The following is a 26,294-nucleotide window of genomic DNA, read 5'->3' as shown; positions in this document are numbered from 1 at the left end:
AGTTCGGCCCCCCAGAGATAGCCGTTGGTCTGTGTTTCTATAAGCTTAAGTAGTGGAGTTATAGACCCACGTGGAAAGGGTCTCTTAAGCCTTAAGGTGATTCGTACGCTACAAGGCTAACCAGGTTGGTGATACCGCGATCAGGGGGCGGAGATACAAATGAGAGATATTAAAAGGGCGAGCGATGATTGGTGGGCTCTTCCGGAGACAGGGTTCCTCACGTGGGGGCGTATGAATGTATGCAACTACATCCCTGATGTGATCAGTCTGTCACAGGACAAATATACCATGCTCTCGTCGCATACATATTATTGCGACGCAGCATGCATCGTAGCCCTAGATGTAGCTCTCCCCCGATCTAGTGGGGTATCCCCGAGACATAATTCAAATCGTAATTATTTATTCACAGTATATATCTAACTACCTATGTATCTTCACATGCCTGCTTGTCCGAGCTCCCCGTGCCCTGCCTTTGTTTTGCAGCACAGACCTATACCCTGCTTATGGCCTGAGACTCAAACAGCACGCAAGTGGCTTATGCCTCGGTTTCAATAAGAGAGAATACTTTTGGAAATGATAGCCACGTTTAATATGCGAGATTCAGTTCTGATAAGCGAAAATTAGCATTTTATCTGACTTATCATACATTGCCATGCGGCAAGATGTATCGGATTTCGGATTACATGGGCGCTGATGTTTGTTGGTTTGCTTTTGGTAGTCTCCTCCGTACGAAGCAATCTCCAGTTATGTAAATCCGAATATGCCGATCATCTACGAGACAGAGACCTCGGCATTAAGCATTTCGGCAACGGCTCTACTATGCACTTTGAATAACCGTCTTCTGTGAAGATGTCGCGAAAGCGTTACGCTCCACGCTATGGCTTTTGTTTGGCTCATAAGACACGAGCCGAGTACGAACTTACGAACTTACGAACCCATGCAACCAACAGTGTAACCAACAGTGCAACCCTAACATGTTCAGGTTGGTTGGCGGGTAGCCGGATATGTCGATCTCGGTCCGATCGTTAGTCGGGAAATCGTTAATTCATGTCCCTTTGCCGGCGGCACTCCCGCAAGCTAGAGTCCTTATTCCATCCACTAAGATCATATGTGGGGGGTTGGCGTCGCTAATCCCGCTTGCGATCTATAGATAGGTATGTATTATCCTGCAGTTGCACCGGTATTAGTGCTGGCTTTTGCCTCCTCGCACGTAGAGAGATTAGGGATAGCGTACCAGATTTAAAGGACTAATAAAAGGCTATTCCGACATTTGCAATATTTTTAAAATATGTATATAGGAAGCCTTCCTGTTTGGAAGTATCTCGAATCAATTCTTAACTACTGCCCGTTTTCTTAATCAAAGTGCAGCAACTTTTGGGTGAGAGGAGGCGAAATCCAGCACTAATATTCTAATGGTTTAATATACATACACTTGGTGGGAAGACGCAAAATGAATGCTGATCTTGGGGTCAAGTCTTGCTTAAGTACCTAAGTGACATGGACCTTTTCACAAACTTATATCTTATTCCAACCCGTAAAGTAGTAAGAAATCCCCCAAACCCAGCTCGTTGAGATATATTTATTAAATTCAGTTGAAAAAAGGGTTAAGTTACATAAGATATAACATAAAGAGTATCATCCATTAAAAGATTATGAAGGGGCATTTATGCCGGCATCTGTCTGCTCGGCCACCTGTGCCGCTTACATCTTATAATTGACCTATCAGCGAGCCTTGCAGACGCCGCCGCACTGACAGCACCAGCCTTCTTTTGTAGCATGATTTTTTATTCATTTACGGACCTTTATAAGAAGATTAAGTGACGTGTGATCCTTGTTGTTGTTTTTGTCTCTTGCTTTAAACTTCAATTTGTTCAATTCGTTTGAGGCCGACGCGTCCACCAACCCGACAGATGGGCTCTATTATAACCACGACACCACATTCCACTACCTCAAGCGGCCAAGAGAATTTGCGTACTTGTGCTGTTTTGATTGGCTTGGCTTCTATCGTCGTTCTCCTAAGAATCTGGGTGAGAATCAGTCAGCTTCAACGTCTTCAAGGCCACGACTGGCTGTGTATCGTATCCCTGATTCTTTATTGCGCCCAATGTGGTCTCATAATCGACTGTAGGCGCTTACTCGTATATATCTGGTTTCTTTACCAGGACATAGGCTGAATATCAATTTAGTTATCGTCAGACATGGCGCGTTTGAAACCGGCCCCCCTTTGAAGCCTCCCGAGGTGACCGAACTTTTGAGAGTGAGTTGTACTCAACCAACGCTAATTGGAAAACTATAAGGGACTAAATGGCAAAAAGATGACCTGGATCTGCGAGTTCCTGCTTAGCGGAATTATTACTACTGTGAAATTGAGCATCTTATGGTTTTACTACTCAATATTCTCAGTAAACAAGACCTGCAGGCGGGCAACCTTAACCACAGCCGTTTTATGTATCATCTGGTTCATCATCGCTATATCTATCATAATATTTCAATGCGACCCTATCGACGCGTTCTGGACTCAGCTTGACTCGGAACTCTTTTGCCTCAATTCAACGGATTTCCTTTTAGGGTATGAAACAACAAATCTACTCCTGGATGTGGTAATCCTCTGTATCCCTTTTAGCATGTTAGGAAAGCTCCAGCTATCTGCGCCAAGGAGGATCTCCCTCTTAGTTATTTTTATATTAGGAGGACTGTAAGTTGCCTGAACTTCCCTGGTCAGCCTAAGCTAACAAGCATAGCGTATGTATTACAAGCATCGTTCGCTTGAAAGCGATATATCCACTTCCAGACCCAACCAAGAATTGTAAGTTACCCCTTTAGTTAATACCTACGTTTGTTAGACATACTTATAATTATAAAGTTGACTTTAGTGTCCTTATGCTATGGGGAGAAATACAGTCAGGTGTAGCTATCCTCTGCGCCTGCCTCCCTACACTTGGGCCCCTCTTTAATGATGATTCCAAGGCTATAAGAGCGATTCGAAACTGGTACGGGTTATCGGTAGTGAATTCGACTAGAACCCGGGGCGTTAGCGGAAATCAGGCAAGGGGTCCCCATCCGAACATGCCAGTACATGATTGGCCGGAAGCCGAAGATTCGCAAGCGTCTAGGAGCTGGATTCGTGTTGATGAGAGCATATCTGATACATTCCCTCTGAAGCCAGTTAAACATTATAACGATAGCTCGACGGGTCGGGACCCGGAACTGCAGTAACTTAGTGGATCTGAGTCACTCAGATGAGTTGATTAGTGTGTCTAACGCCAGGGCCAGAAAGCAAGCTGGTTCTTATAAATCCCCCTGAAGAAATGCGGCGTATAAAATTATCCGACCTTAATTTGCATGTTAGAAAGCGCTTGACAATATATGAATATGGCGCTCAAACGGAAATAGAGTTGCGTATTAATTATGTAATTAATGAATATATCTCAAGAACATATTTAAACCGAATTATATCGAAATAAATTCTTGACCGATGATGGAAATCATGTTGAGTCAAAGCACGAACTTCAACAACACACAACACACAATCCTATAACTCATCGTGGAAGACTCGCAATTTCATACTATAGTAAAGGCGACGTGAGTCAGCGTTCATATTAGAAGGCCCGATACTTACCATATTATTTCGAACGAGGGTCTTTAGTTGGGCGAGGGTTTAAGTATTAGGGATGACCGTAAGACTAATTGATAACTCTATTAAGGCTTAGTGAAAGATATGATATATTAGCAATATGAGCGACTTAATTAACTAAATGAGCTTCTTCATAAATGAAGGTGGAGCCTAGCTTATACAGACGTCTTGCTAAAGTATCACGTATTATACCAACTAGCAGTTCCTTGGCCACTCATTTCAGTACTCCCATTTAAGGCTAACGAATTGCCCTATTTATATAATTCTTTAACTGTTACGTTACTTAGAAACCATCCTCTTAGTTTATTAATTGTGACTATTGCAGCATTAAGATACAGTGATACTGATACAGCGAATGTGCCGTAGTGATCTCACTAGTATTTGGGACTATAACTCCTTTACGTATATATAAGAGGTAATTATAGTACTTATAGGGAGCAAAGAGAAATATACGGAAGCCTACTTTATGTTACTATTTCTCCACGCCTCTTTAACAAGTACTGGGCTAATTCGACGTGCGTACACCACTTAACTTGACTGCTGGCCACTCCATCTAGAATCACCTCCTAACCCACGTCGAAGGCTGGCTACCTATCTAACCTCATTCTGTCGTCGTTATCTCGTGTTGATATTTGTCTATCAAAGAAAACTCCCGTCATATCACCATGAGTAGCCTTCACTCTAGCAAGCCGTCGAGCTACCCCTCATCCAAGACAGCCCTTCTCTTTCTCGACTAACAGAATGTACTCATCAATATGATCCAAGACCCGGAGACCAAACAAAAACTTATCGAATCAGCTAAGATGCTCCTAGCGAGGGCACGGGAATCCAACGTCGCCATCGTGCACTGTCTCATAGACACAACAATAGAACCGCCCGTTACCAATAAGGTGGCAGAGCAGTGGGCATCAGTGCACAAGCCTATGCTAATAGCCAACCCCGAACTAGCAGCCGAATTCAATGAACTCACCATTGTCAGCCCCCCGGCCGACAGTGGCCAAGAGAGCCCTGGATGTCCAGAATACTCAAGTGAAAGCTGATAACTTTGCGATAGGGGTTGTCTGAATATTGAAGCGGCTAGGAACCCAAGTGGGTATTCCGGGAGCCGAGGTAACGATTACTTATAATATCTGATATGCCATTTGAGAGGGACATTCTTTACTTGGTAGAATATGTCAATACTTTGAGTTATCGAGATGTGGCTAGTTAGTATATTCGAAATCGGATGAATGACGCTCTTGATTAGAGGACAGTTGTTTAATGCTTGGCGGACGAATCCTCCTAGGCAGCAATCCCCTGTTACTCCTTTTAGTCCCCTCCATTCTCGATTGGCAAAGAGTCATAACAATCGTCAAGAGGACAACTCTAGCGAATCAGGTTGGGAAAATTAATATTTTAAAAGGGCATTGCGGAGCGTTAGACTACCCACGTAGGTAGTAGGTAATAGTTTATACGATCATCGACTTTATTCTTTCCCAACAACAGAGAGCCATTGCATTATCCTACCAGGCACTTGAAACTAAACAATGAAATTGTCATATGCTATCTATTGCTTATATATAGGGGCGACTACCGTTGCAGGTGCTTGGTTAAAGTTTCCCTACCTACCATTCTACTTCCAACAACTCAGCGAATTTCTTCAAAATCCAATGGCGAACTCATTGATCCCCACTTTCATCCTTGATACAGACCACCCATGGCTATCTGAAAACCGTGGCTGGCTTGAGTCGTATCCTGATGTCGCCAGCGCACTATGTGATAAGTCTTCCCAGCTATGGACTAGCCCATCCCCTGGGCACGAGATCCCAACCGATCTCTTCAGCCGCATCAACATCGATAATAACAAGGTTGGTATCAAGCGGCTGGGATGGGATAATGCTGTTTCGCGTCTTAACGAATTGCGCAATTGCACCGCCGCTCTCGAGGACGTCAGATACTTAGATGTATGCATTTACGTACGTACCGGCCAATTCTCTAACCCGCTCGTTGACTCAGAAATGCCATCCGAACTGCCGGGCTTGTTTGCGGAAGTTTTGGCATCCATGCCGCATCTAGAGAGATTAAATTGGAGACTTAACGCAGAGCATACGGTAGCTTTCAGAGACGAGTTTTCGCGACGGAATTTGACGCTTCCCAGCGTTCGACACCTAGTTCCTGGCGCACAGAGCCATTACCTTCTACCCATGTGTCCCGGCCTAGAGACTCTAGAAGCCGGTAGTTTCTTCCATCATCCGAGCTGGAATGAGGGGTATCGCGAGGGCCGCGATTCGAGGTTTGATCTAGTGCGCGCCGCCTCTTCCGTGAATAGTCTTAGAGAGTTCTTGATGCTAGGTGGCTGGACACTTAAGAGACTTGAAGGTAATTAAACTTGTCCAGAGAATTTATATACGTGTTTGGCTAATATAAACACAGAAGTCTTGGAGGCTATGCCTAACCTAGTAAAATTGACGATACAGGGCTCGTTGGAGTCTGATAGACATCGGCGCGAGGATACAGGTTCCGAAGAAGAAACTAAAGAGGAAGGGAAACTTCTCAAGGCAAGTTTTAAAGTCCCGTTATTAGTAGAAACGCACTATATTCTAACCAAGTCACAGGAATACTTATCCATAATCTCTAGATTCCCCAAGCTCGAGCAGCTACATCTACCGGACTCATCGAATTTAGATCTAGGCTTTGACGGTGGGCATTGGTGTGGCAACGCCTATGACGGAGAAGGTGGAAGGCGTTACGGGCGCTCCGTGGTGAAGCGGCGCGTCGATACCACTGAGCTGGCTGGTGACATAGTCATGAAAGCCGTCCCACACCTCAAGATTTTAAGCATTGGTGAAAACCAAGCGAACTTCACCAGAAATGAGAACGGAGACTTGGAAATAGTGTGGCCCTGGACTGGAAGAAAGGAAGAGTATGCATATGAGATCTTCCCCCAGTGAATCATGATGATTAAATCATGAGGTAGGTAGGTATACACTTATCTACCATTGCTTATGCGTTAACCTCGCATTTATCACTATAACTCATCAACATAAAAAGGCCTTTAAGGGGGTATACAAAAAAAAAGAGAGAGAAAAAGGAAGTACAATACAACTATAATTTAAAATATAATAAGTTCTAATTTCCATTAATGCCTTCTCAACTTTACTTGCGTCTCATTTTGTAAACCGCTTAAACTATCAAGACACACCATCTAACGTTATGACTTTTACTTTATTTTTGTTAATCATTAAACGCTTTTGTAAAGAAACAGGGAACTGACACAGAACAATGTTAGTTGATCATAAGATGTCCATCATCATGATATCGCTACGGGCTCGGGAATCAGTCGCTTTGTAAATGGAAACTAAGCTAGATAATAATATAGCATTACTCCGTGAGTCTTTGAATGGTAACTTGGGGAAAACAGCATCACCCCTTGCCAGATTTGCCCTTTCTCAGCTTTTCTCAAGTCAAATGTACCCTAATTAAACATCATATTAAATCTAATATGAACTTTTCTATTTTACGCCTCTTAGCCAGAACCTCAGGAATAAGCTGGGGTTTAAATCACAGTCCTCGAGCCCAAATTCTTCACAAGAAGAAGATACGCTAAAGCCACCACTTTGTCGATAATTCCCTTTAGCGTTCCCCGTAGCCTGCATAATCAGACCTCTTTGAACTTGTTGAAATCTTCAGGGAGGAAGTATGGCTGTAGTGATAGCCCCGGCTCGGTGGCAAGCTCTGACATATCGAAGATGATGTCTACGTGCCTATTTACGAACCTAGCAGGCCACTACGAAGGTATCAGGACATTTCCGATGAAGTTCTAGATGGCCCGTTGGCCAAGAAGACAGTTTTGACATTTGGTAAGAGATTTAATTGGAAAACTCTAAACAGTACTTGGTCGGCCCCGTATTGATGCCTCTGTTGTGTCATAGATGGAGGGGGTGTGCGTGGTTACTCTAGCCTCCTGGTCCTGAAGAAGAATATTTGAATAGATGTCGGAAACTACCTACTCACAACAGTAGATAGGGGCTAAAATATAGGAAAATAGAGAAATACATTACTAATAATGAATGATACTACTTAGACTTAACAATGTCTTTAACGCCAAAATCCGACGCCTTCGTGCACCTAAACCTCTCATAGTCATGTTGCATATTCATGGCAGAGGGGTGAACCAGAACCAGAACCGACTATATGTACTAATAATACAATGCCAAATATAACATCTAATAACTACTACTACGATAAAAAGCTTATATGTGTCTTCGATAATAGAACAAGAATTGTGATCAACCAAGACAGACCACAGAGTAAATGTATACTCATTTCAGACCTTATCTTACTGGAACTAGATATGCCTAGATACTCATTACAGGGCATCATCATGATTAGCGACGAATAGGATGAATATCCTTCAAATCGAAGATTCTCGTGTCACTATTGGTAGCTAAACTTAAGATCTGGTTTACACCAGTAAGATCCTATCATTCATAATAGTTCACGTTGAAGACATAAGTAGCGGCAATCAATCTTTATATTTCTAGACATCATCCAAAGCAGCGTCGTGACATCTCATATACATCGTGGCTAGATATCTAACATTTCTAAGCCTGATTCCTTTCAACCTTAACTTAGTTCTCCAAGTAGACGGTCTCGTATCCGATGTGGATGGTAGACCTGGACAGGTCGACGAAGTTGGCCTGGTCTTTGGCGGCCTTGCTCTCCCACTCGGGGTCGGCGAGGAGGTTCTGGATCAAGTAGATGTCGGGCAGGTAGTACTCGATGGTGATGTCGGCGTCGCTGACCTCCCACTCAGGGCGGACCTTTTCCAGCTCAGCTCGGAATGCAGTGCTCAGCTGGGCGTCGCGGAAGTGCTATTATGTTCTGGTTAGTAAACTGGAGGCCATGTTTGGGCGGTAGGTGTATGCCAGAAAGACTTACAATGGCGTACTTGACGATGCCGTGCTTCTTGATCAGGGGAAGGCCGTTGGCGACTTGGACCTCCTTGAACCATTTGACGAAGTCGGCGTCTGAGACGCCAGCCTTCTTGTAGTGCTCGACGGTGTACTTGATAAGTCCAGACATTTTGAAGATTGTATTTGTTGTAAGTGGTTATGAGTGATGAGTGATGAGTGCTAAGTATTGAGTGTTAGGAGTGGATGAGGGTGACGTTCTGTAAAATATTACTACTCCAAGGCGGCAGATATCTCTATCTTTATACTTGACGAAGACGTGATTCTGGTCTATATAATTGCTAACATTACCCTTAGATTATATCGCGTTAGTTACATCGTAGTTGCTCCTGTCATCATCTTCATGCACAATATCTGACAGTTCTCTCGAGCTTTCAGCCGATGACCGAACTCGGTCGAGATGCTTGATTCATGCAATTCCTATTATGTGTGCTCTTACTTACATGGAAGTTGTAGAGGAAAGGGGATCTCAAAGCTTGTGATGCAAGACGAAGTTGATAGGTCGGACTACTGCGGCTGTAAGGAATCCTCATCCCACATTACCTAATAGGAGTCCTATAACACGAATATATCTAAATGTACCTAGGTTAGGTAGGTACCTAGCTATCGATACTAGATCAAAGAACAGGCAGTACTAATGGATGAAATGGAATCTAGTCAATTAAAGGAGAGAACTAAAAGCCTAATCTTAAGTTACATCACCTAACTTATTAAAAATATTTTATATAGAGTTGAGAGCCAAATGTCATACCCAAGATCATCTACAACGCGACCAGTATATGCTCTTTTCTAAGTTGGGAGGATTTAGACATATCCATCCTAATCTACCCGCCCAAGAGCATAGCATCAATAGGCAAGACAAGATGTCGCAGCAGCCTAATAGTACAACGAGATGTCACTTTATACAGGGAGGCATAACTACCTAGTTTCTGACGTAAGACAACCTTCGAGGGCTCCTTTTGGGGTAGTTGTAACGTTATTAGTAAGATATACTATGTAACTTCATGCGTTCGTACTCTGGACTAGTAGATATTACTATATTATAGTTATTAGTTATAGTAGATGGTTTCGAAGAAAAGCCAACTTGAAATACATATGTTTACGAGTTTCATACCTAAATAGATACTTTGAGTAAATAGTGATGATCGTTGGTAGATAATATTATCTATGAAGCTAGTAAAATTTACATGCTTGTTACGATTGGGGGTTTTCTACCCCGCGGGGCTAAAATACCCCTGAACTTGGTAAGTTGCACAACCCTAGGGGACTTTCAGGCACCCTGCAGTTCGAATCCCACTGTGGTCAAACCAAACTGGTCCGACTCAGGTTTTTCCTTAGGCACGCTGGGCGCTGAGGGTGATTCCATCTCCGTTATAAGAAGGCGTGTTTGACGGTTTTTCTCCTGATTAAAGTCGGCTACCTGGCGCCGGCGCTAACCAGGTAAAGTAATGCCATAGGCAGGAAGGGGTGGAATGCATAGGCAGGAAGTGGAAGATCTCTCATGTCAGGCGAAACTCTAGCTCTGTCTCCCTCTAAGGTCGAGGTACTCTAGACGTCTAAAGCGCCATAGATGCGCCGCTGTAGCTACCTAGCCTATAGCAACCAATAGACGTTAACGTTCTCATCATCATCATCAGGCACCCTGCAGCAGCCTGTAAGCATATCATCTTACTGCTAGGCACGGTTGCATCCAACTACCGATGAGTTCCAAAAAACGTAAAATAGAATTACATATCCTCCAGCTTACACGAAAATGGAGGGAATCTATATGCACCTAGTCAGTTTAGTAACCCTTACTACCGACACTTATGCATGCAATGCGACGGCAGTCAAGTCTCAATGGGGGCTGATGACAGTATCGGGTTCTCCTGAACGCTGATAGCCTATGAAATTTACCTAGCTTGTAATGTGCCGTAAACACATCACTATCATTGCCTCAATCATAATTCTACGACGATATTGCGCAACAAGAAGGATTCTATACTCAGCCGTAACTTCGGCTTTTAGTTCGATCTAGATCTCGATCCTCGTCATCGTAGGATCAGTGTTCATGCAACAGCTCAGCTACGCTCATAGGACTCAAGTTAATACTACCTACCTAGGTACCTAAGACTCGGGGAAAATTTCCACGGAATGAATGGATAAGACGAAGATTAGGATGAATTATTAAAGGCAATTAATCAAATCATCTACACAAGTTCTGCAAGTCAAATATACCCCAAGTCCTGCAATATCGCGATGCGATCCTTCGGGCTTGTTAGTCTATTCAGCTTCTTTAAAAATAACTACCATGATTGGATGTGAATTACGATGTGCTTAAAGATCCCTGGACTTCATTTAAAGCTCACCGCATCGAAAACAGACATCTTTCGGATATATAGTATTACGTATAAGTCCTAATGTAGCCCATCTAACCCTCGTCGTACACTCGATTATCAAATCATATTGTAGGCTTACTTACCCCCCAAATCGGTAGCGTTTATATAGTCAACGAGACGTGCTCTGTGTTGGAATTCCGAATACCACACATACACCGCCTAAACTATACCTTTTTCACAAGACCGAAGTCTCGGCGGCTAAGCACATCTCGGATACCATCTGCTAGAACGGAACGGGTTCACCAAAATGGCATCAGGCTTGTTCTTCGATCCGATTGCGCTACTCCGCATCACCCCCGCCATTTCGTCTACCTGCTCGCTGTGGTTCGGCTGGGACCAGTACGAGTTTCTACAGCTATTTCTCGACCCAAGCAAACGGGACTTGGTCAATCAGCTTTTACCGTCTTACTTCAGCACCTTCTTCGACCGTGGCGCGCCTCGCGTAGTTGGCCTACTTCTCATCACCATCTTGTCATCTGCGGCTAACCTACGGTACGCGCCGGGCAACCTCCTGCACGAACGCGGCTCGTTCATTTGGTACTCCGGTGCTATCGTGTTCGCGCTTGGCCACCAAGTGTACTTCCCTTTCGTTCTTCCTAAAATCCGAGCCATCTCCGGCGACGCCAAGGAGAAGAATGTGAGTGAGCTAAAGGGCTGGCTCTATGTTCATAATTGGAGGACATTGACGGTGGATTTGGCTGGTTGGGTCTGCTGCGTTGTTGCCGCCGTCAAGACTTTCTCCGCATAAACACTATCCTCTTAAGGTAGACGTGCCAATGTATTCAATTAGTTACCATCTCGGAGAATAAATAGATCATTCTCACACCGCTGTTACACGAATAAAATGGAGGGTTGCAATCGAATAGATATTCACCATTTAGAAACCTGGCTTTCCAACTTCGGGGTCAAGCCTTGGCTCTGCGGGGGACCGAGAACCTGGATGCCGCTCGCCGATCGAAAGGACGATACGGGGAGTTAACTAGTCCAGCGCCTGGCCAATAAGGTATTCAATATAGTAGTCCGGACTGAGTAAGCTGTTCAGCAACGATTAGGATCTCGCTTTAGGAGACTCTTGCACACCGCATGAGCTACCACGCCGCTCATCAAGTACGAAACTACCAACCATAGGTCCTGACTTATATGTGTAACGCCTATTCAGGAAGTCAAAATTCCTTTTTCATGCTACGTGCTCCTTGATCCTCAGATCAAGCTCGTCAGCTTACCCGAAAGTCATTATGCGTAAAGCCGTAAACCTCAGTCCCGATCGATTGCGGGGGATTCGGCCGAAAAGTGTCGGTCGATACGGACCAACCGCTAATAGCTCCGTAGACTAGCCTTCAATTAGTATTTCGAGAGTTATTTACCCAATCTTACTGCCACGTCGAAGTCTGTCGGTTGAGACTAAAACATATTTGTTGCAGATAGAATGAGACATATGCGAATTACATATGACGATATATCAATTTCGTAGATGTATCCGATAAAATGATGAATATCGATATCATAATATCATTATCCCCAAAATGATTCACCACCCACATCGCTATATGAGAGTAAAGCTCGGGAAAAGAGTGAAATGATGTCACTGCACGTTCGGCCGAGGTGTACTCCTCATTGTCTTACATTCTGCTCTCGACGACTCCGACAGGTAATATCGTAAGCGTAACTATTCCCGGGCTAGCCTTACTTTGGCTGTTACTTGTGTTTCTTCTCTCTAGCGTATCCAGACGATATTAACTATGGCACCTCGTACTAAAGAAGAGCTCCTCTCTTACGGAGTAATGGACCCGGCCATGGTAGACGTGAGTTTCTATCCGAGGCGAGCATATCATTCTCTAAGAGGACTTGCCGACATGACAACAGGCACTAGCCCGTAGTCCGGTCCGGGACCCACTACCATCCGATCCGTATTACGGAGACGAGTCTCATTCGGCGCTGCGCGCACACCGGGCCACTACTCTGCGTGAAAAACACCACCTCCGCTATGTTCCAGGGCCAATTTTAGAGCAGGTTAGCGAGGAGGACCGCAAGATTCCCGTGCGTGATGGCAGTGAGATCACGGTGCGCATTTATCGCCCTGTAGTGAAGCCGACGCAAGGAAGCCCCTTAGTCGTGATGTATCACGAAGGCGGGTGGAGCATGGGTGATTTGAGCGACGAAGAGACCAATTGCCGGCTTTTCAGTCGCGATCTAGGGGCTGTCTGCGTCAATGTTGACTATCGGTAAGTGAGCTAAGTGAGATGTTTGAGTAACAATGCGGATACCTCTTCATGTACAGGTAGAAGCTACAAAGGGTCTCAGGCATGGATATAGCAAGTTAATAGAACATGCACGATGATAGTCTAGGGCCGGAACACCTTTTCCCTACTTGGATTGATGATAGCTGGGATGCATTGAAATGGGTAGGCATTTCTTTCTATTTTCTACCTACCCATCATATATCAACAAGACCCTCCATATGCTTACCACTACCCTGGGCAGGCAGCGCAAAACGCAGCATCCCTCGGCGCAGACCCTTCTCTTGGCTTCATCATCGGCGGCGGTTCAGCCGGAGGCAACATCACAGCTGTTCTCGCGCACATCGCACGGGACGGGAAGCTCAACCCACCCTTAACAGGACAATACCTCTGCGTGCCAGCGATAATGTGTCTGACTCCCCCAGCATTGATCCCGCCACAATATCGATCAGAGTACCTTTCGCACCCAGACGTCACGTCTAACATAGACCCAGTGCTCAAGATCAAAGTCGGCGCCGAATTCGCCGAGCAAGTGTCTCAGACCCTCAAAGCATCGTGGTCCGATCCGCGCATGGTACCCTTCCTATACGGGGGACTTGAGGGCGGACACCGTGGGCTGCCACCTGCATACTTTCAGGTCTGCGGACTGGATCCCCTGAGAGATGAGGCTTTAATTTACGAGAAGATTTTGAGAGAGGAGGCAAGCGTTAAGACACGGCTAGACTTGTACAAGGGATTCGGCCATTACTTTTGGACCAATTGGCCGCAACTAGACAGAAGCCGCGAGTTCGTGGAAGACACCATCAAGGGTGTAAAGTGGCTACTTGAGCAGAAACAATAAACCCGCTTCGGATATCGCTCAGGGGTTAAAGCGCCTCGAGCCGGTCTATTACATGGAAATAGACATATGAAGTATAGTATCTATTCTACAGATCTACCAATTCATAATTGCCCAAATCATTTGAACATCGTTAAATTGCTACGGTCTCACTTAGAAGCACCGAATTTCAATCTTACCCTGATCTCCGCTTTCCGGCGGACATTCGCGCCCTTGTCGTCATTCACCCCCGTAAAACTTGGAGAACGTAACTTTTAGATCTACCCAATACGGCAGTTAGCTATTGTACATCAAGAGCTAGTGCGATGATTTGCTGCTCCTCCGCACTTTAGGGAGCATCGTGCATATAGAGCTGGGAATTTTTGGAGACAGCCGTGAGGGGCCTGCACAGTTAGGGTATGTGATGTAATGTCTTGTACATAAAGGCGTGAGTGACGCCAGCGAAACTTTCGAGGGGAAGGAGAATATAGGAACTTATATACGAATAGATGCTTGTTTAACCATCTTCGAAACGTCTACAAATCACTTGAAATACTTAGTTCTAGTTAATCGATCTCTTAATATACTTGACCCGGCAAGAAGAAAGAATGGCCTCCAAAAGTAAATATCCCGACCTAACAGGCTTCAAAGCTCTAAGGTAAACAAGCCCCTCCTTCGATCGATGTCTAAACGTCTATAATATACTAATTAAATCCCCCCCCAGCTTCGACTGCTACGGCACACTCATCGACTGGGAAACCGGCTTCCTAAGCACCGTCCGGATCCTCACCTCGCAGCTCCCGCCCACACACCCCCTCAACACGGACCCGCCAATAGAAGCCATGCGGCGCCTCAACGCCATCACCGACGTCTACGAGCACACGCATCCCACACTCCTCTACAACGAGATCCTCGCCGAGTCCATCACCGCCTTCGCGCGCGACGAGCTCAAGCTCCCCGGACTACCAGACAGCATCGCCGAGCCCTTCGGCAACTCGCCCGGGTCCTGGGCACCATTCGCCGACACCATCCCCGCATTACTAAAGCTGCAAAAGCGCTACAAACTCGCTATCCTGTCCAACGTCGACAACAACAACATCGCGGCAACGGTAGACCAGCGATTAGCCCCCGCGCGCTTCGACGCGGTCTGCACGGCGCAGGACATCGGGTCGTACAAGCCGTCGCACGCCAACTTCGAGTACCTGTTCGGACACCTGCGCGCGTATCTCGGCGTCGACAGGGACGAGGGCGAGCTGCTGCATGTTGCGCGCAGCTTGACGGCGGATCATGTGCCGGCGAAGGAGCTGGGGCTGCCGAGTGTGTGGATATCGAGGGGCGGGGAGCGCGAGGACGCGCAGGGGGTGGGGGGCAGTTATACAGAGTTGAAGGATAAGGTGGCGTTTGGATGGCGGTTTGATACTTTGGGTGATTTCGCGGATGAGGTTGAGAGGCAGTTTGCTGCGAAGGAGAAGTCGTGATGTGGGATAGGGGTAATGGATAGGGTAGGGTTATAAATGAAAAGAGAAATAAATAAATAATAAAAGTAAACCCATTATTTTACATAGTTAAATAAGATATTATCTCTCGTAATATCATACTTATACTCAATCATTCCTCCCACCTATCCTCATATCCCCATTTCTATCCTCACCACCCCTCTCTCTCTCCCTCTCCCCCTCCCCCTCCCCATCTCTCCCCCGACTCCTCCCCCGTCCCCGCGCATACCCATACCCGCTCCTCCTAGTCCTAGACTCCTCACTAACATCATTCGCCCTCCATCCCCGACGAATCTTAACCGGGCGCAAGAACCAATCGACATGCACAGCACCATGCATCTCGTCCTCACTATCCACCTCCTCCCGCATCCCCGCCCCCATCGCCGTCGCCGTAGCCGTAGCCGTAGCCTCGTCTCCGCTCCCCCCTTCCGATGGCGTGTACCCGTGCACCAGCTTCATGTGCCGCAACATGTTATACCGGCGTAGGAACCCTTCCCCTTCCGCGGCGCGAGGGCAGTCCGGGAATAAACACGTGAAGTATCCCGGCGCCGCGGACGCAGACCGCGACCGAGACCGAGATCGCGAGCGGCTGCGTGCGCGGCGCTGAGACGGGCCGGCTTCGTCTTCGGATATTGCGCTGCGAGCCATGCTCATAGAACGAGTACGCTGGTTCTCCTCTTCTTCCTCCTCCTCTTCTTCTTCTAGCAAGGGCGGTTGCGGCATTCCAGGAACATACGTAGTTACCCTTCCCAGGGGAGCTTTCCGGCCAGATGACGAGACGGCTGGGCCCTCGGCGAGGGTATGCAGCGTCATGCTCTGCCCGAAGAGGTCGGCGCAGCGTCTTGCTGCGCGGTCGACTGCGTCTGCTGGGAAACCGGCTAGTGCCGCAGCGCCGAGAACATCTCTCCAGTCTCGGAGGCCGAGACGGGTCCTTGAGTGTCCGGATCTTTGAGTATTACGGGGTTTGCCTCCGGAAGCAGGTGAGGCCTGAGAAGGAGACCGGCTGTCCTTGTTTGTCTTTCTCTTTCGCCGTGTTCGTCTTCCGCGACCTGTCTCGGCGGTGGTCTCTTCCCCGTCGCCGGAGTTACCGCTGTCTCCCGCCGGGTCTTCTGCGCCAGAATCGGGCTTTGGGTCGGAGTCATCAGAAAATATAGGGATAGGTTTTTTCTGTAATCTTGCGATGCGGATGGCATACTCTCGGTCGGTCTCGCCCTCGAGGCGAGGATATTCTTTCTTCGGTCTACCCGGCTTCCTAGTGGGTTTTCCTTCTTCCTCATTCTGAGGTGAGTCTTCTGCCGGCGGTACTGTCACCTCCCTCACTTTTGACCGTCTGCGAGATCGATTCTGAGATAAAGATCCAGGTGGCCTGCCTTGCCGCTTTTTTCCATCAGCTGGGGTCTGCGAGCCCTGTCTAGATCGCGGCTTTCGGCTACTAGGATGCGAGGTGTCTGACGCTTCTGAGTCCGCTGAGTCGGACTGGTAATTCAGAGCTGACTCTTGTGTATTATGGAGAATAGTGAGTGTCGCGTCTAGCTTGGTGAGAATATGCCGGACGGATGGGCGCAAGAGACTGTAGGATAAGTCGTCATCTGTCGAGATTACCGGTCTCAGCCTCAGTTTCTTATCCGACTTGCTGAGAGGATCGATTTCAGGTTTGAGTTCGTCAACGTCCATCTTTTCATCTCCACTTATGGCCTCGAGCTTAGCAGACTTAGACCTAGACCTGGACTTCTTACGTCTAGACGAGGTAGAAGCCTCCGTCTCTCTACCCGAATCCTCATCGTCAATATCTTCTTGCAATTCTGAATCTACTTCTTCATCAGACACATCCGGCTTGACCCAGGGCCTAGCGTTGAATTTGTCTTTAGCAGTCTTTAAGATCTCGGCGCCGATGATCTCTTCCAGGGCCGTGCTCGGCATATCACGAACGGCCTTTCTTAACGTGAATCTCTCATCCCGACTATTTAATAGACTCCTGGCGCTGTCCTGCGGTGGTGGGACTTTATCCGCGCGCATAGGCCAAGCCGTCCATGCCTGTTGCGGCAGCCAGTCGTCGGGTTGAACTAGCTGTCCGGTCGCCTCATTGATATCCTTGTGTTTTCCAGTTAGCACGCGTTCCGTCGTTTGTTTGATGGTTAAGGTGAACACACTTTATTAGGCACCGGTCCATCTTGCGTTTTCCTATGCCCTTGCTTAAGCGCAAATGCATTGTATAAATGAACTGATAAGTCCCTATCGCGAATCTCCTTCAGCGCTGTTAACGTATCTATTTCCTCGTGGTTGAACCGCTGCCATGTGGACTTAGGACCGTGCCACCTATTAGCCCGCACATCCTCGTCCGAAAAATCATCAGAGTCGTCGCCTTGTAAATATTCATCCGACTCGTCCGCAGCTGATGCCATACTGTTTGTGCTAGCCTTCTTAGACTAGAGTTAATTAAGCTGTGGTGAGAAACAGTATCGACGTGTTAATCAACTGTAAGACCAAGTTACGTATAGTTGAATATGTTGATTTTGGATAGTTTTAGTCACCATGGCATTCACCAATTGAAAACATAAAATTTTCCAACCAACTAAAACCACAAAACTCAAAACAGGACCATGATACTATTCCCGCTGAAATATTCATTTCAATAGTCACATTTAATATAGGTGCAATCATAGTCATTCCGCAAGAAATATTTGCGATGGTATTATCAAAACAGCTACCCGATGTACCTCTAAATAAACATCTACGCCTTTTCCTTTGCCTTCTGCTTTTCCAGTTTTCTCCTCTTCTCCCTAAGCTTTTGGTCCTCTGCGCTCTTCTTATTGTTAGTGTATTGCATTTGCTCAAACAGCTTTCTCTTCTTCTTGCTAAGCATTCCCTTCGCCCTCTCGAGCTCTTCGGCCTCTTCCTTGGCTTGCTTCGCGAGTCGCTTTCTCGCTTCCACCTTAGCCTTGGACTGAGGATTTGAAGGCGTCTGCTTAATCGGCTTGCCCGTTAATTCAGCTTCGAGCTCCCGCTGGTACTGCAATTCGGCAGCTTGCTCGTCGTCATCTGACTCATTCGCTGCTTTCTCCTCGTCTGAGAATCCACCGAAAGAATCCTTATCACCATCTTCATCCTCATCTTCATCTGATTGAGCAATATCCATGCTGTCAGCCGCGCTTTGTATTTTCTTAACCGCAAGGCTACCATCATTCTCATCAGCATCTACTTCCTCGTCTTCATCTATCTCTTCCTCGCTATCCTCCAATGCCTCGCCTTCGGTCTGTTGCTCTTCTAGCGGTATTGTCGGATCATAAGCTCCTTGAGTATTCTGTACAAATGGACTCAAGTGAGGTGGTAATTGAGCCCCAGGAGCGTAGAGGTCTGGCCGTTTCAATTCCCCGTCGTTGATACTATCCCAAACCCATTGTGGTTGGACGTAAATTCGGCCGGGCATCCTTTGGTTCGATGCAAGTTTCTGTGCTGTCTGGTTGTCCTCGCCATTACCATCCTCTTCCGTAGCAGCTTGTATGACTGGACGGTCGACTATTTGATGTGTGATAGATGGGTCCCGTTCGTTGGTTGTGTATGCACCCTCGCCTAGGACGGCATCCCAGCCAATACGCTTGCAACCAAACGCACGAAGTATGAATTCTAGAGACTGTCTTGGTGTTTCTCGGGATAAGTAGAACGTGCAGTTCGCAAAAAGCGACTCGGGCTCGCTTCCCGAGTGGCTTGGCTGGGGTAGAATATCACCCCCGGGTGCGGCTGGCTCGAACTTGTCAATCGCATTTGCCATAGCCTCATCTTTGTCTGCGTCAATCTCAACTCGATCACCATCGACGTCTACTTCTCGCATTTCTTTAATAAGCTTGTTCACTTCGGCCTGAGTCTTAGGATCCGGTCCCGCTTCCGCGTCGCCGTTCGTCAGCTGCGCCGGTGTTTCGTTTGATACGGCTGTCGCAAGATTGCCTTCGAGCTGGAAAGCGCCAAGTTCACCAGCTGCATCGTCTTTAGTCTGGTCAAACTTGGGCGGGTATTTCAAACCAACTGAAGTGTATAGCCGGAAGTTGACAAAACCTAAGAGGGTCATGTAGAACTCGATAAAAGTACCCATGATCCTGAAATCGACATCTCCTACAACTCTCTGGTTGAACTTGTACGGCACAAGCCATAGGACGTCCTCGCCTTGGATATTTGCCTGATAGTAAATACCCTTGATCGATAAGAAAGACTTGCGCAAGCTCTGCGATACGATCAAGTAATGTTCAAATTCAAGGCAAAGTCGTTCACAGCGCGCGATCATTTTAGCCGGGACTGTGGATGTAGATGGGAGGTTCGCAAAAAGGAATAGCATAGAGAGACAGTCGTCAAGGTCGCGTACCGCATCGACGAAAGTCGGGTATCGTTCTCGGATGACATGGTCGAGAGTATATCGTGGTTTGCCTGTCTTCTCAGGCCTTGAAGCATTGCGCTCGAGTCGGCCTGCGTCGTTGACATCGCCACGGCCAAGCGCCCTTGAGATCTTCTTCTCGAGAACTTTCTGCTCTCTAAACTTCTGTAGTAAAGGTTCGTGCAAAAGGTATTGGATGTCCTTGGCATAGTAGAAGGTGGTGGAGGCCGTCGAACTTTTAGAAGCCTTCTTCCTGTTTCTTGGTTCTCGGGGGAAGATTCTGAAGTTCAGGTTAACAGATATTCGACTATGCGAATCATTATTGCTCAATGGGCGCATGAATTGCCTTACCCTTTCCAAATACATAGCTTTCGAAAATCCGGAAGACTGATCTGGAGCTTCTTCACAGCTTGTGTTCTCGTGATATAGTTCTTAGCATTTCCTGCCTCGCCCTTCTTCTTTATCCTTCCCATTTTGGCGACTTGGATTTGGTTAGTTGTCTTGTTTTGTGTCCTTTTTTCAAAGTAATTGAGCAGTCGACCAGCCAGGCATGTATCGACTTATGGGCGAATTGGATTAGAAAAAAGTTCGGCGGGGCGCAACTTTTTTTCTTTTGCTAGCTCTGAAGATTGGAATTGCCGTTTCTGACCGCTTCCTGGGGTCCGGGGCTAATCCTAAGTTGCTCTAGCAATTTTTATCGATAAGGATAGCTGCCACCAATGCAGTCCCGCAAAAGCAAACAGATCCCTGTCCTTGCCCTGAAATAACGTCGAGCTGGAAAGAGCCAAGAAAGACACGGGATAGGTTGAGAAGTCGTTGACTCCGAATTTCGAACAATTAAGCAGCAACATTCATTCAACTTAGTAATCTCGGTTTCTCGAGTCCAACTCTGAGTCCAACTTTGAGTTCAACTCCAAGTGCGGATCCGTAATAACAACTAAACCGTCGTCGACGATGGCATTGCATTATGAAACGCGATAAAATGCATTTCCAAGAGACAGCCGGTCTATATGCCGCCGCTGCTCTGCTACGACTAACACTATTCGCTTTCTTTCCTGGACTTCCCGATTTGCTGACGGCCCGCGTCGAGATCTCGACCCCCGTAACAAGCTTCAAGCGATGTAAGGCAGATATATTCAATGTTATTTCTTCCTGAAGATACTAGTTCATAAGCTTACCATCTCTACAGTACAGGAGGGCCTATTCCTGTATAATCATAATGTCTCGCCGTACGATGGCGGCGTCTACCACCAGGCACCGTTGCTTCTCCCGCTCTTCTCTCTCCTCCCAGACCCGTCGACGTATCCTATATTCGCGTATATCCTCTACATTATAGTCGACCTGCTCAGTGCAGATGCGCTTTACAAGATCGCCGAGTCGAGCGAAGCCAGCGCATCGAAACTCTTTACCTCGGCCCGTAAGGAAAGGAGATGGAGTGGTTATATCGTTGCGGCCATGTATGTCATTATACTGCAACTGTTGGCTATTATATGAATCTTGACTAATGTTAACTCCGTATAGCTTCCTCTTTAACCCATTCACGATCGCGACATGCATGGGTCGACCTACCAATGTCTTTACTACATGCGCCATACTACATGCGATTGTAAAGGCAATAGCTGGCAACCCCTTTACCTCCATGCTAGCTCTCTCTTTCGCTACTTACCTCTCCATGTATCCCATCTTACTCCTCCCTCCGTTAATACTCTTGGCATACGACCGGCAACATGCCTCAAGAAGGACCTCGTCGCTGTTACAATTCGCCGGCATCAATGTGGCAGCTGTTAGTCTGTGTCTCTCGGTCCTACTCCTCGGCTCCTATCTCCTGACCGGGTCCTGGGAATTCCTTGCTTCGACCTACGGGATCCAATTGACTCTAACCGACCTAACACCAAACGTTGGACTATGGTGGTACTTCTTTATCGAGATGTTCGACAGCTTCCGCGCCTTCTTCCTTGGCGTATTCTGGTTGCACCTATCATGTTACGTGGGGGGACTCTCGATTCGCATCCGGTCACAACCACTTGCCGTACTAACTATAATCCTCGGAATATTCGCCATCTTCAAGCCATATCCCAACATTGCCGATACGAGTTTATTCCTTGCCATGGTGCCACTGTTCAGACACGTATTTCCGCTTCTACGATATAGTTTCTTAGCAGCCTCAACCATACTCTATTCCTCATTCTTAGGCCCTTCCTTCTATTACCTGTGGATCTATGCCGGCAGCGGAAATGCAAACTTCTTCTACGCCATTACTCTGGTTTGGAGTTTAGGTCAGAGTCTGCTGGTCAGCGACCTGACATTTGCAGTACTCCGGGATGAGTGGGAGATAGAACGGCCCGAGATGGTTGGGAAAGAAATCCGACAGGTTTAGTAGCCTTGTTGGTGTCGCTAGTCTAATATCGGCGTAGTGTGATTTCTAGAAAGATCCTCAGTATAGACCATATTCGAGAACCATAAGGGGGACTAGAGTTTTAGTATGAATATCATATGAATGCAATAAATTTTCTCAGATACTATAACCATTCACCTTAAACCATACCAATTACCAGATTACATTTCTACTAACACTAGATGAATAAGCCCTTTAGCCTTGGTGTCGTACATCAAGCATTGTTAGGAAGAAGTGTTGTATCAGTTCAACCAGGTAAATACCTGTTATCCTTCAACTATTCTCCGCTTCGAGTGTCATTTACTTTGGGGATTATACCCAAGGTACTATACGTCTATAACTAGTTAAGTATAGGTAGACCTACAAGCTTGAACATATTTCAAACCGAATAGTAGCCAATAGTTAATAAGGTGAAAGGGGGCCATTATCAAAGTAGTGTGTTCCTGGAACAACTCGCTTTCATATTATTCACCTCATCCGCCGTATCATTATATGTAACTAAGAGGGCGAATAAAAGAGTCTATTAAGAGCATCATTTACGAATAGTTACAATAGAAATAATAGTCACTATCACAAAAAAGAGAGAATACAATATACTTGTGAACAACGACTCTCATTCAAAGGCAAGTAAAACGTGCTAAGGCCAGTAATTGACTGAGTCAAGATTTCTACTTCATTAGTTGATAGTTGACCATAATACATATAAGCTACTTCAAGTCTAACAATCTAAAGCCACATACACTGTTCCTTAAGAAGTCTATATATTAAGCCATTATTACGTGATATTAGGTATATATCGGGCATTGCGGATAGGAACCAACTTCCACGTATAACACATGATATGTAAGGAGTAGTTTAAGCCTTGGCTACCAATAGTAAATTTTTACAAATCCGATTATAAAGCACCATTATACCGTAGAACTCAAGCATTGCCTCCAATAAGACTAGCCAACTACGATAACCACACTAAAGCTTCTAGAATAATAACATGATTTCCCGAATTACACAAACATCAAACAAATGCGTAATCATCAGCGAAAGTACAGTACTTCGCTGCCAGCCAGGATCTTCTAGAAGCCTACTAGGGAATCCTGATCTGCGTCTGACATACACACGAGTGCGTTTACGCGTCTGTGCATTCTATAAAAATAGGAGTCGTGTAAGAGCGGTGCTTCGATTTAGTACTCCTACGGAACTTCTCCATCTATCTTACTAAGTTTGCAGTGCGTATAAGAAAATTAGATCTACAAGATCCGGCAAGCAGCAGAGCCTCATCCATCGAGGATTACTCGCGCATAAGAACGAGATATGGTTATAACATGGGATGTATGCTTACCTATGCTATTAGATTTAACATGATGGGGGTTCCGTATAGGAGCAAGCGTAATTTCTTTAAACGAGAGGGCACAGTACACCTTGACACTTAGGAGCAGCTCTTAGTCGCAAATTCTCTCAGCTTAGTGGTATCTAATGCCCAAACGCCGAACAAATCCAGGCCAACCTCCAGTCGCCACACGCGAGTTCACATCATGATTGTCTCGCAATTGTGTAATTACGCAAGCATGGTTCACTTTGACTGGCCATTGAGCTCAAAGTCAGACTCAGCCACGGAATACATATCCCTCCTTGGGGATACGCCGGGCTCAGATTCAACCGCGACAGTTACATCCATGTTACCCCCTTCGTACACGGCATCGCTTCTAGACGGGAAACTCTTAGGCTGTTCTCATATAGGTAACCCGTCTAATATCGAGCCTATCTCACCAAATTGGAGTAGTCCGGTTTTGTCTTCCTTTGCTGCTTCGAAACGATGCGTGCTGGCACCGAAGGGTGACAACGCGCGAAAGAGTGCCATAAAGCCTAGCGCGGCCACGCTCGTGACAGCTCCCCCGACGGCGATTATCAGCTGAGTAGGATCTCTCACGTCATCGCTGTCCCGGGTATCGACGCTGCCTTTGTGCCACTTTCGCCAGCTGTCCCCGACGCCTGGGATGGCTTCGATTGATCCTTCAGCAAAGCGACCAATCAGACCCAACGCACCCCTCGCCTTGGGCTCCCTCCACGGCAATTCCTGATAGTTTCCATAGGAACGTAGCTCTGTCACGAATACGACTAAGCGACTATAGGATTTTTCTAGCGCGTTTTTAAGAATGGGATGCGGCGTTTGCACGCGCATCAACTGGAAGTATCCATAGGCTAAGAAATCGATGGATGACGGCTTGTCATCCCGCAGGAAGAACCTCTTGTCTCCGCGAAGTTCATCCAAGACGGAATAAAAGTCCTCTGCGAAATGCTGGAATCGGATAGCAGCCGTGTGCTCTGGTTGCATAGTCCTACGGGGACCAAGACGATCCCGAAGTCGGAGAAATCCAGTTGACGTTGTTTCAGCTGGACCACTAGATGAGGATTCCTCCGTATCTACTTCAGCCGCGAGGTAGCCGATGCCAAGATGTTCAGCCCTTTCAACAGCAGCGGCACGGACAGCTGGAGGGACAGTCCACGTGAGCGGAAATGGCAGCAGGGATGAATAGGCAGGTCGAGTCATCTCAACCCATGCCCTAGGCGAGACATAAAGCGACATAGAAAGCAGACCAGACCCACGAGTCGCTAGAAAAGAGGCGCAGGCGAGGGAATCGGCCCTCTGCAGCGGTGTGAGGTCATTGTCGATATGTAAAATCCCATGTCTAGTAAGATACGAGACGATGTCCGAGTATCCAGAAGTCCAACTACCTTTGTGATTCAAGGCGGGGAGGCGGTCTATCAATTGTTTGATCAGCTGCTAATCCTCGGTGACTAGGCGAAGATATGGCGAAGATATGTTTGAGGTGGATATCATGAGATTTGTTTAATTAGGGAAGGATCAAGATGGGGCCGTACAATCTGAGCTAACCGCAGCGTCATTGCTGGCGATCAGGGTCCAATCTTGGCGGGGAATGCAGCTGCGGAAGCATGCAACGGCGGCTAGACATTCGGGATCGATAGAATCAAGCCCGAATGCTGGACCCCAAACATGAAGTTCAAGGGCCATTTGGAACTTTTGGGACGTCGGTCGTATCCAAGGCTGAAAAGGAGATAGAGCGGCAAGGATTCAGCTGGGTTGGCAGAGAGGGAGCCGATAACAATGCCCAACTCCTAATCATCTAATAGAAAGGGCCGAATGGTGTGATGTGAGCTTCAATGTGTACCTAGTTGTAGTGATCAAGTGATAACAAGTGATAATTACACTTAGTTCGGCTTCGAGAATTACTAAAATCGCAACCGAAGGATCCAGTTAACGAGAGCTTCTAGCACGAGAGGCAGCCCCCCCCAGGACCCCGGACTTCGTCTGTGTGTGTGTGTGTGTGTGTGCGCGCGCACGGACTATCGGGTTGCAACAGTATCTCGAGGACAGACTTGATCTATGAACGTGACACGAAGATTTCGTTATCCTATTAGAGCTGGAGCTGCAGTCGATCGTCCCTTGTTAATTCCTTCTTAGTTGATTCTAAACCTGTAAAAGTCGTGATGTTGGGAACAAGTTCGAAAATCATCCCCAGATTTGGTTATCGCTCCGTTTCAGGGTCTAAATTGCACGTGTTGATAAGCGCGAATAATCCCTACAATATCCATTTTCATTGACGTCATTATTACAATTCGGACGGCCGAAGACGAACTGCTATCGGCCGGTCATTTCCATTTTCTCTAAGTGCCCGTGTTGTACGATGATACCCTACTAGCTCAAGGCTAGATGAGGCTATTCTCGGTAAAATACCCAGCTCTTTTATTAAACTTGAAAGTAGTTCCAACACCGTTGTCACTTTAATATTTAAAGTAGAATAAAAGAAGAACAGATGAAAAAAAAAAAGAAACATATTAATCTTAGAAGCTACACTAACCAGAAGCAGACGCGTTGCCGAACGCACATTGGTGTGAAGGTTTGAAATAATTGCAAAGCCGATTTACCGCCAATCTACTTACAGCCGACGGGAAGAGATCGTCGAGTTAGCTTTGTCGCTTGTGCCCGCCTCCCCGAATTACTAAAA

At 46.6% G+C, this 26,294-nt stretch overlaps 11 protein-coding genes across 11 annotated transcripts; 7 read left to right on the top strand and 4 right to left on the bottom strand.

The window, feature by feature from the left end:
• Window positions 1-1,756: 1,756 nt before the first annotated feature.
• On the top strand, window positions 1,757-3,395 carry F4817DRAFT_117254 (uncharacterized protein). Its single transcript, XM_049297564.1, has 5 exons — window positions 1,757-2,124; window positions 2,187-2,257; window positions 2,316-2,695; window positions 2,742-2,806; window positions 2,864-3,395. Exons 1-5 carry the CDS (start codon window positions 1,911-1,913, stop codon window positions 3,214-3,216), a joined length of 1,083 nt encoding a protein of 360 aa, XP_049158870.1. The 5' UTR covers window positions 1,757-1,910; the 3' UTR covers window positions 3,217-3,395.
• Window positions 3,396-4,389: 994 nt separating this feature from the next.
• Window positions 4,390-4,699, top strand: F4817DRAFT_316227 (uncharacterized protein; the record flags this gene model as incomplete). The annotated part of the gene is made up of 2 exons (XM_049300642.1): window positions 4,390-4,627; window positions 4,689-4,699. 2 exons carry the CDS (start codon window positions 4,390-4,392, stop codon window positions 4,697-4,699), a joined length of 249 nt encoding a protein of 82 aa, XP_049158869.1.
• Window positions 4,700-5,283: 584 nt separating this feature from the next.
• Window positions 5,284-6,564, top strand: F4817DRAFT_365479 (uncharacterized protein; the record flags this gene model as incomplete). The annotated part of the gene is made up of 2 exons (XM_049306871.1): window positions 5,284-5,992; window positions 6,047-6,564. The coding sequence occupies 2 exons, from the start codon at window positions 5,284-5,286 to the stop codon at window positions 6,562-6,564; spliced, it is 1,227 nt and encodes a 408-aa protein (XP_049158868.1).
• Window positions 6,565-8,132: 1,568 nt separating this feature from the next.
• On the bottom strand, window positions 8,133-8,783 carry F4817DRAFT_338562 (uncharacterized protein). Its single transcript, XM_049303438.1, has 2 exons — window positions 8,555-8,783; window positions 8,133-8,487 (listed from the first exon to the last, which is right to left on the bottom strand). Exons 1-2 carry the CDS (start codon window positions 8,696-8,698, stop codon window positions 8,245-8,247), a joined length of 387 nt encoding a protein of 128 aa, XP_049158867.1. The 5' UTR covers window positions 8,699-8,783; the 3' UTR covers window positions 8,133-8,244.
• A 2,159-nt stretch (window positions 8,784-10,942) lies between these two features.
• F4817DRAFT_338561 (putative integral membrane protein) lies at window positions 10,943-11,789 on the top strand. The gene has a single exon (XM_049303437.1). The coding sequence runs from the start codon at window positions 11,212-11,214 to the stop codon at window positions 11,710-11,712; it is 501 nt and encodes a 166-aa protein (XP_049158866.1). The 5' UTR covers window positions 10,943-11,211; the 3' UTR covers window positions 11,713-11,789.
• A 779-nt stretch (window positions 11,790-12,568) lies between these two features.
• F4817DRAFT_338560 (putative lipase/esterase) lies at window positions 12,569-14,152 on the top strand. The gene is made up of 4 exons (XM_049303436.1): window positions 12,569-12,766; window positions 12,828-13,186; window positions 13,306-13,366; window positions 13,446-14,152. Exons 1-4 carry the CDS (start codon window positions 12,704-12,706, stop codon window positions 14,040-14,042), a joined length of 1,080 nt encoding a protein of 359 aa, XP_049158865.1. The 5' UTR covers window positions 12,569-12,703; the 3' UTR covers window positions 14,043-14,152.
• Window positions 14,153-14,465: 313 nt separating this feature from the next.
• On the top strand, window positions 14,466-15,681 carry F4817DRAFT_117235 (haloacid dehalogenase). Its single transcript, XM_049297563.1, has 2 exons — window positions 14,466-14,676; window positions 14,743-15,681. The coding sequence occupies exons 1-2, from the start codon at window positions 14,627-14,629 to the stop codon at window positions 15,494-15,496; spliced, it is 804 nt and encodes a 267-aa protein (XP_049158864.1). The 5' UTR covers window positions 14,466-14,626; the 3' UTR covers window positions 15,497-15,681.
• Window positions 15,623-17,916, bottom strand: F4817DRAFT_316221 (uncharacterized protein; the record flags this gene model as incomplete). The annotated part of the gene is made up of 2 exons (XM_049300641.1): window positions 15,623-17,605; window positions 17,665-17,916. The coding sequence occupies 2 exons, from the start codon at window positions 17,914-17,916 to the stop codon at window positions 15,623-15,625; spliced, it is 2,235 nt and encodes a 744-aa protein (XP_049158863.1).
• A 249-nt stretch (window positions 17,917-18,165) lies between these two features.
• F4817DRAFT_338554 (Pescadillo N-terminus-domain-containing protein) lies at window positions 18,166-20,442 on the bottom strand. The gene is made up of 2 exons (XM_049303435.1): window positions 20,229-20,442; window positions 18,166-20,157 (listed from the first exon to the last, which is right to left on the bottom strand). The coding sequence occupies exons 1-2, from the start codon at window positions 20,348-20,350 to the stop codon at window positions 18,246-18,248; spliced, it is 2,034 nt and encodes a 677-aa protein (XP_049158862.1). The 5' UTR covers window positions 20,351-20,442; the 3' UTR covers window positions 18,166-18,245.
• A 196-nt stretch (window positions 20,443-20,638) lies between these two features.
• Window positions 20,639-22,390, top strand: F4817DRAFT_338553 (PIG-U-domain-containing protein). The gene is made up of 3 exons (XM_049303434.1): window positions 20,639-20,998; window positions 21,067-21,334; window positions 21,399-22,390. Exons 1-3 carry the CDS (start codon window positions 20,845-20,847, stop codon window positions 22,252-22,254), a joined length of 1,278 nt encoding a protein of 425 aa, XP_049158861.1. The 5' UTR covers window positions 20,639-20,844; the 3' UTR covers window positions 22,255-22,390.
• A 1,608-nt stretch (window positions 22,391-23,998) lies between these two features.
• On the bottom strand, window positions 23,999-25,300 carry F4817DRAFT_358969 (outer mitochondrial membrane transport complex protein-domain-containing protein; the record flags this gene model as incomplete). The annotated part of the gene is made up of 2 exons (XM_049306092.1): window positions 23,999-25,029; window positions 25,150-25,300. 2 exons carry the CDS (start codon window positions 25,298-25,300, stop codon window positions 23,999-24,001), a joined length of 1,182 nt encoding a protein of 393 aa, XP_049158860.1.
• Between the last annotated feature and the right edge of the window lie 994 nt (window positions 25,301-26,294).

Source organism: Daldinia loculata, assembly GCF_022478755.1.
Source record: "Daldinia loculata strain CBS 113971 unplaced genomic scaffold F4817scaffold_26, whole genome shotgun sequence".
Lineage (NCBI taxonomy): Eukaryota > Fungi > Ascomycota > Sordariomycetes > Xylariales > Hypoxylaceae > Daldinia > Daldinia loculata.
The sequence above is the reverse complement of the archived record's forward strand: the minus strand, read 5'-3'. Positions and strand labels throughout refer to the sequence as shown.

Excerpts from the sequence above, each read along its gene's own strand:
- F4817DRAFT_117254 (XM_049297564.1), top strand. The coding sequence starts at position 1,911 with ATGGGCTCTATTATAACCACGACACCACATTCCACTACCTCAAGCGGC. Across the intron at positions 2,696-2,741 it reads ATTTTTATATTAGGAGGACT|CGTATGTATTACAAGCATCG; the intron begins GTAAGTTGCCTG and ends TAACAAGCATAG. Across the intron at positions 2,807-2,863 it reads TCCAGACCCAACCAAGAATT|TTGACTTTAGTGTCCTTATG; the intron begins GTAAGTTACCCC and ends ATAATTATAAAG.
- F4817DRAFT_338562 (XM_049303438.1), bottom strand. The coding sequence starts at position 8,698 with ATGTCTGGACTTATCAAGTACACCGTCGAGCACTACAAGAAGGCTGGC. Across the intron at positions 8,488-8,554 it reads GCATCGTCAAGTACGCCATT|CACTTCCGCGACGCCCAGCT; the intron begins GTAAGTCTTTCT and ends AGAACATAATAG.
- F4817DRAFT_338561 (XM_049303437.1), top strand. The coding sequence starts at position 11,212 with ATGGCATCAGGCTTGTTCTTCGATCCGATTGCGCTACTCCGCATCACC.
- F4817DRAFT_338560 (XM_049303436.1), top strand. The coding sequence starts at position 12,704 with ATGGCACCTCGTACTAAAGAAGAGCTCCTCTCTTACGGAGTAATGGAC. Across the intron at positions 12,767-12,827 it reads TGGACCCGGCCATGGTAGAC|GCACTAGCCCGTAGTCCGGT; the intron begins GTGAGTTTCTAT and ends ACATGACAACAG. Across the intron at positions 13,187-13,305 it reads TGCGTCAATGTTGACTATCG|TCTAGGGCCGGAACACCTTT; the intron begins GTAAGTGAGCTA and ends GCACGATGATAG.
- F4817DRAFT_117235 (XM_049297563.1), top strand. The coding sequence starts at position 14,627 with ATGGCCTCCAAAAGTAAATATCCCGACCTAACAGGCTTCAAAGCTCTA. Across the intron at positions 14,677-14,742 it reads ACAGGCTTCAAAGCTCTAAG|CTTCGACTGCTACGGCACAC; the intron begins GTAAACAAGCCC and ends ATCCCCCCCCAG.
- F4817DRAFT_338554 (XM_049303435.1), bottom strand. The coding sequence starts at position 20,350 with ATGGGAAGGATAAAGAAGAAGGGCGAGGCAGGAAATGCTAAGAACTAT. Across the intron at positions 20,158-20,228 it reads AAGCTATGTATTTGGAAAGG|AATCTTCCCCCGAGAACCAA; the intron begins GTAAGGCAATTC and ends CCTGAACTTCAG.
- F4817DRAFT_338553 (XM_049303434.1), top strand. The coding sequence starts at position 20,845 with ATGAAACGCGATAAAATGCATTTCCAAGAGACAGCCGGTCTATATGCC. Across the intron at positions 20,999-21,066 it reads CGTAACAAGCTTCAAGCGAT|TACAGGAGGGCCTATTCCTG; the intron begins GTAAGGCAGATA and ends CCATCTCTACAG. Across the intron at positions 21,335-21,398 it reads GGTTATATCGTTGCGGCCAT|CTTCCTCTTTAACCCATTCA; the intron begins GTATGTCATTAT and ends AACTCCGTATAG.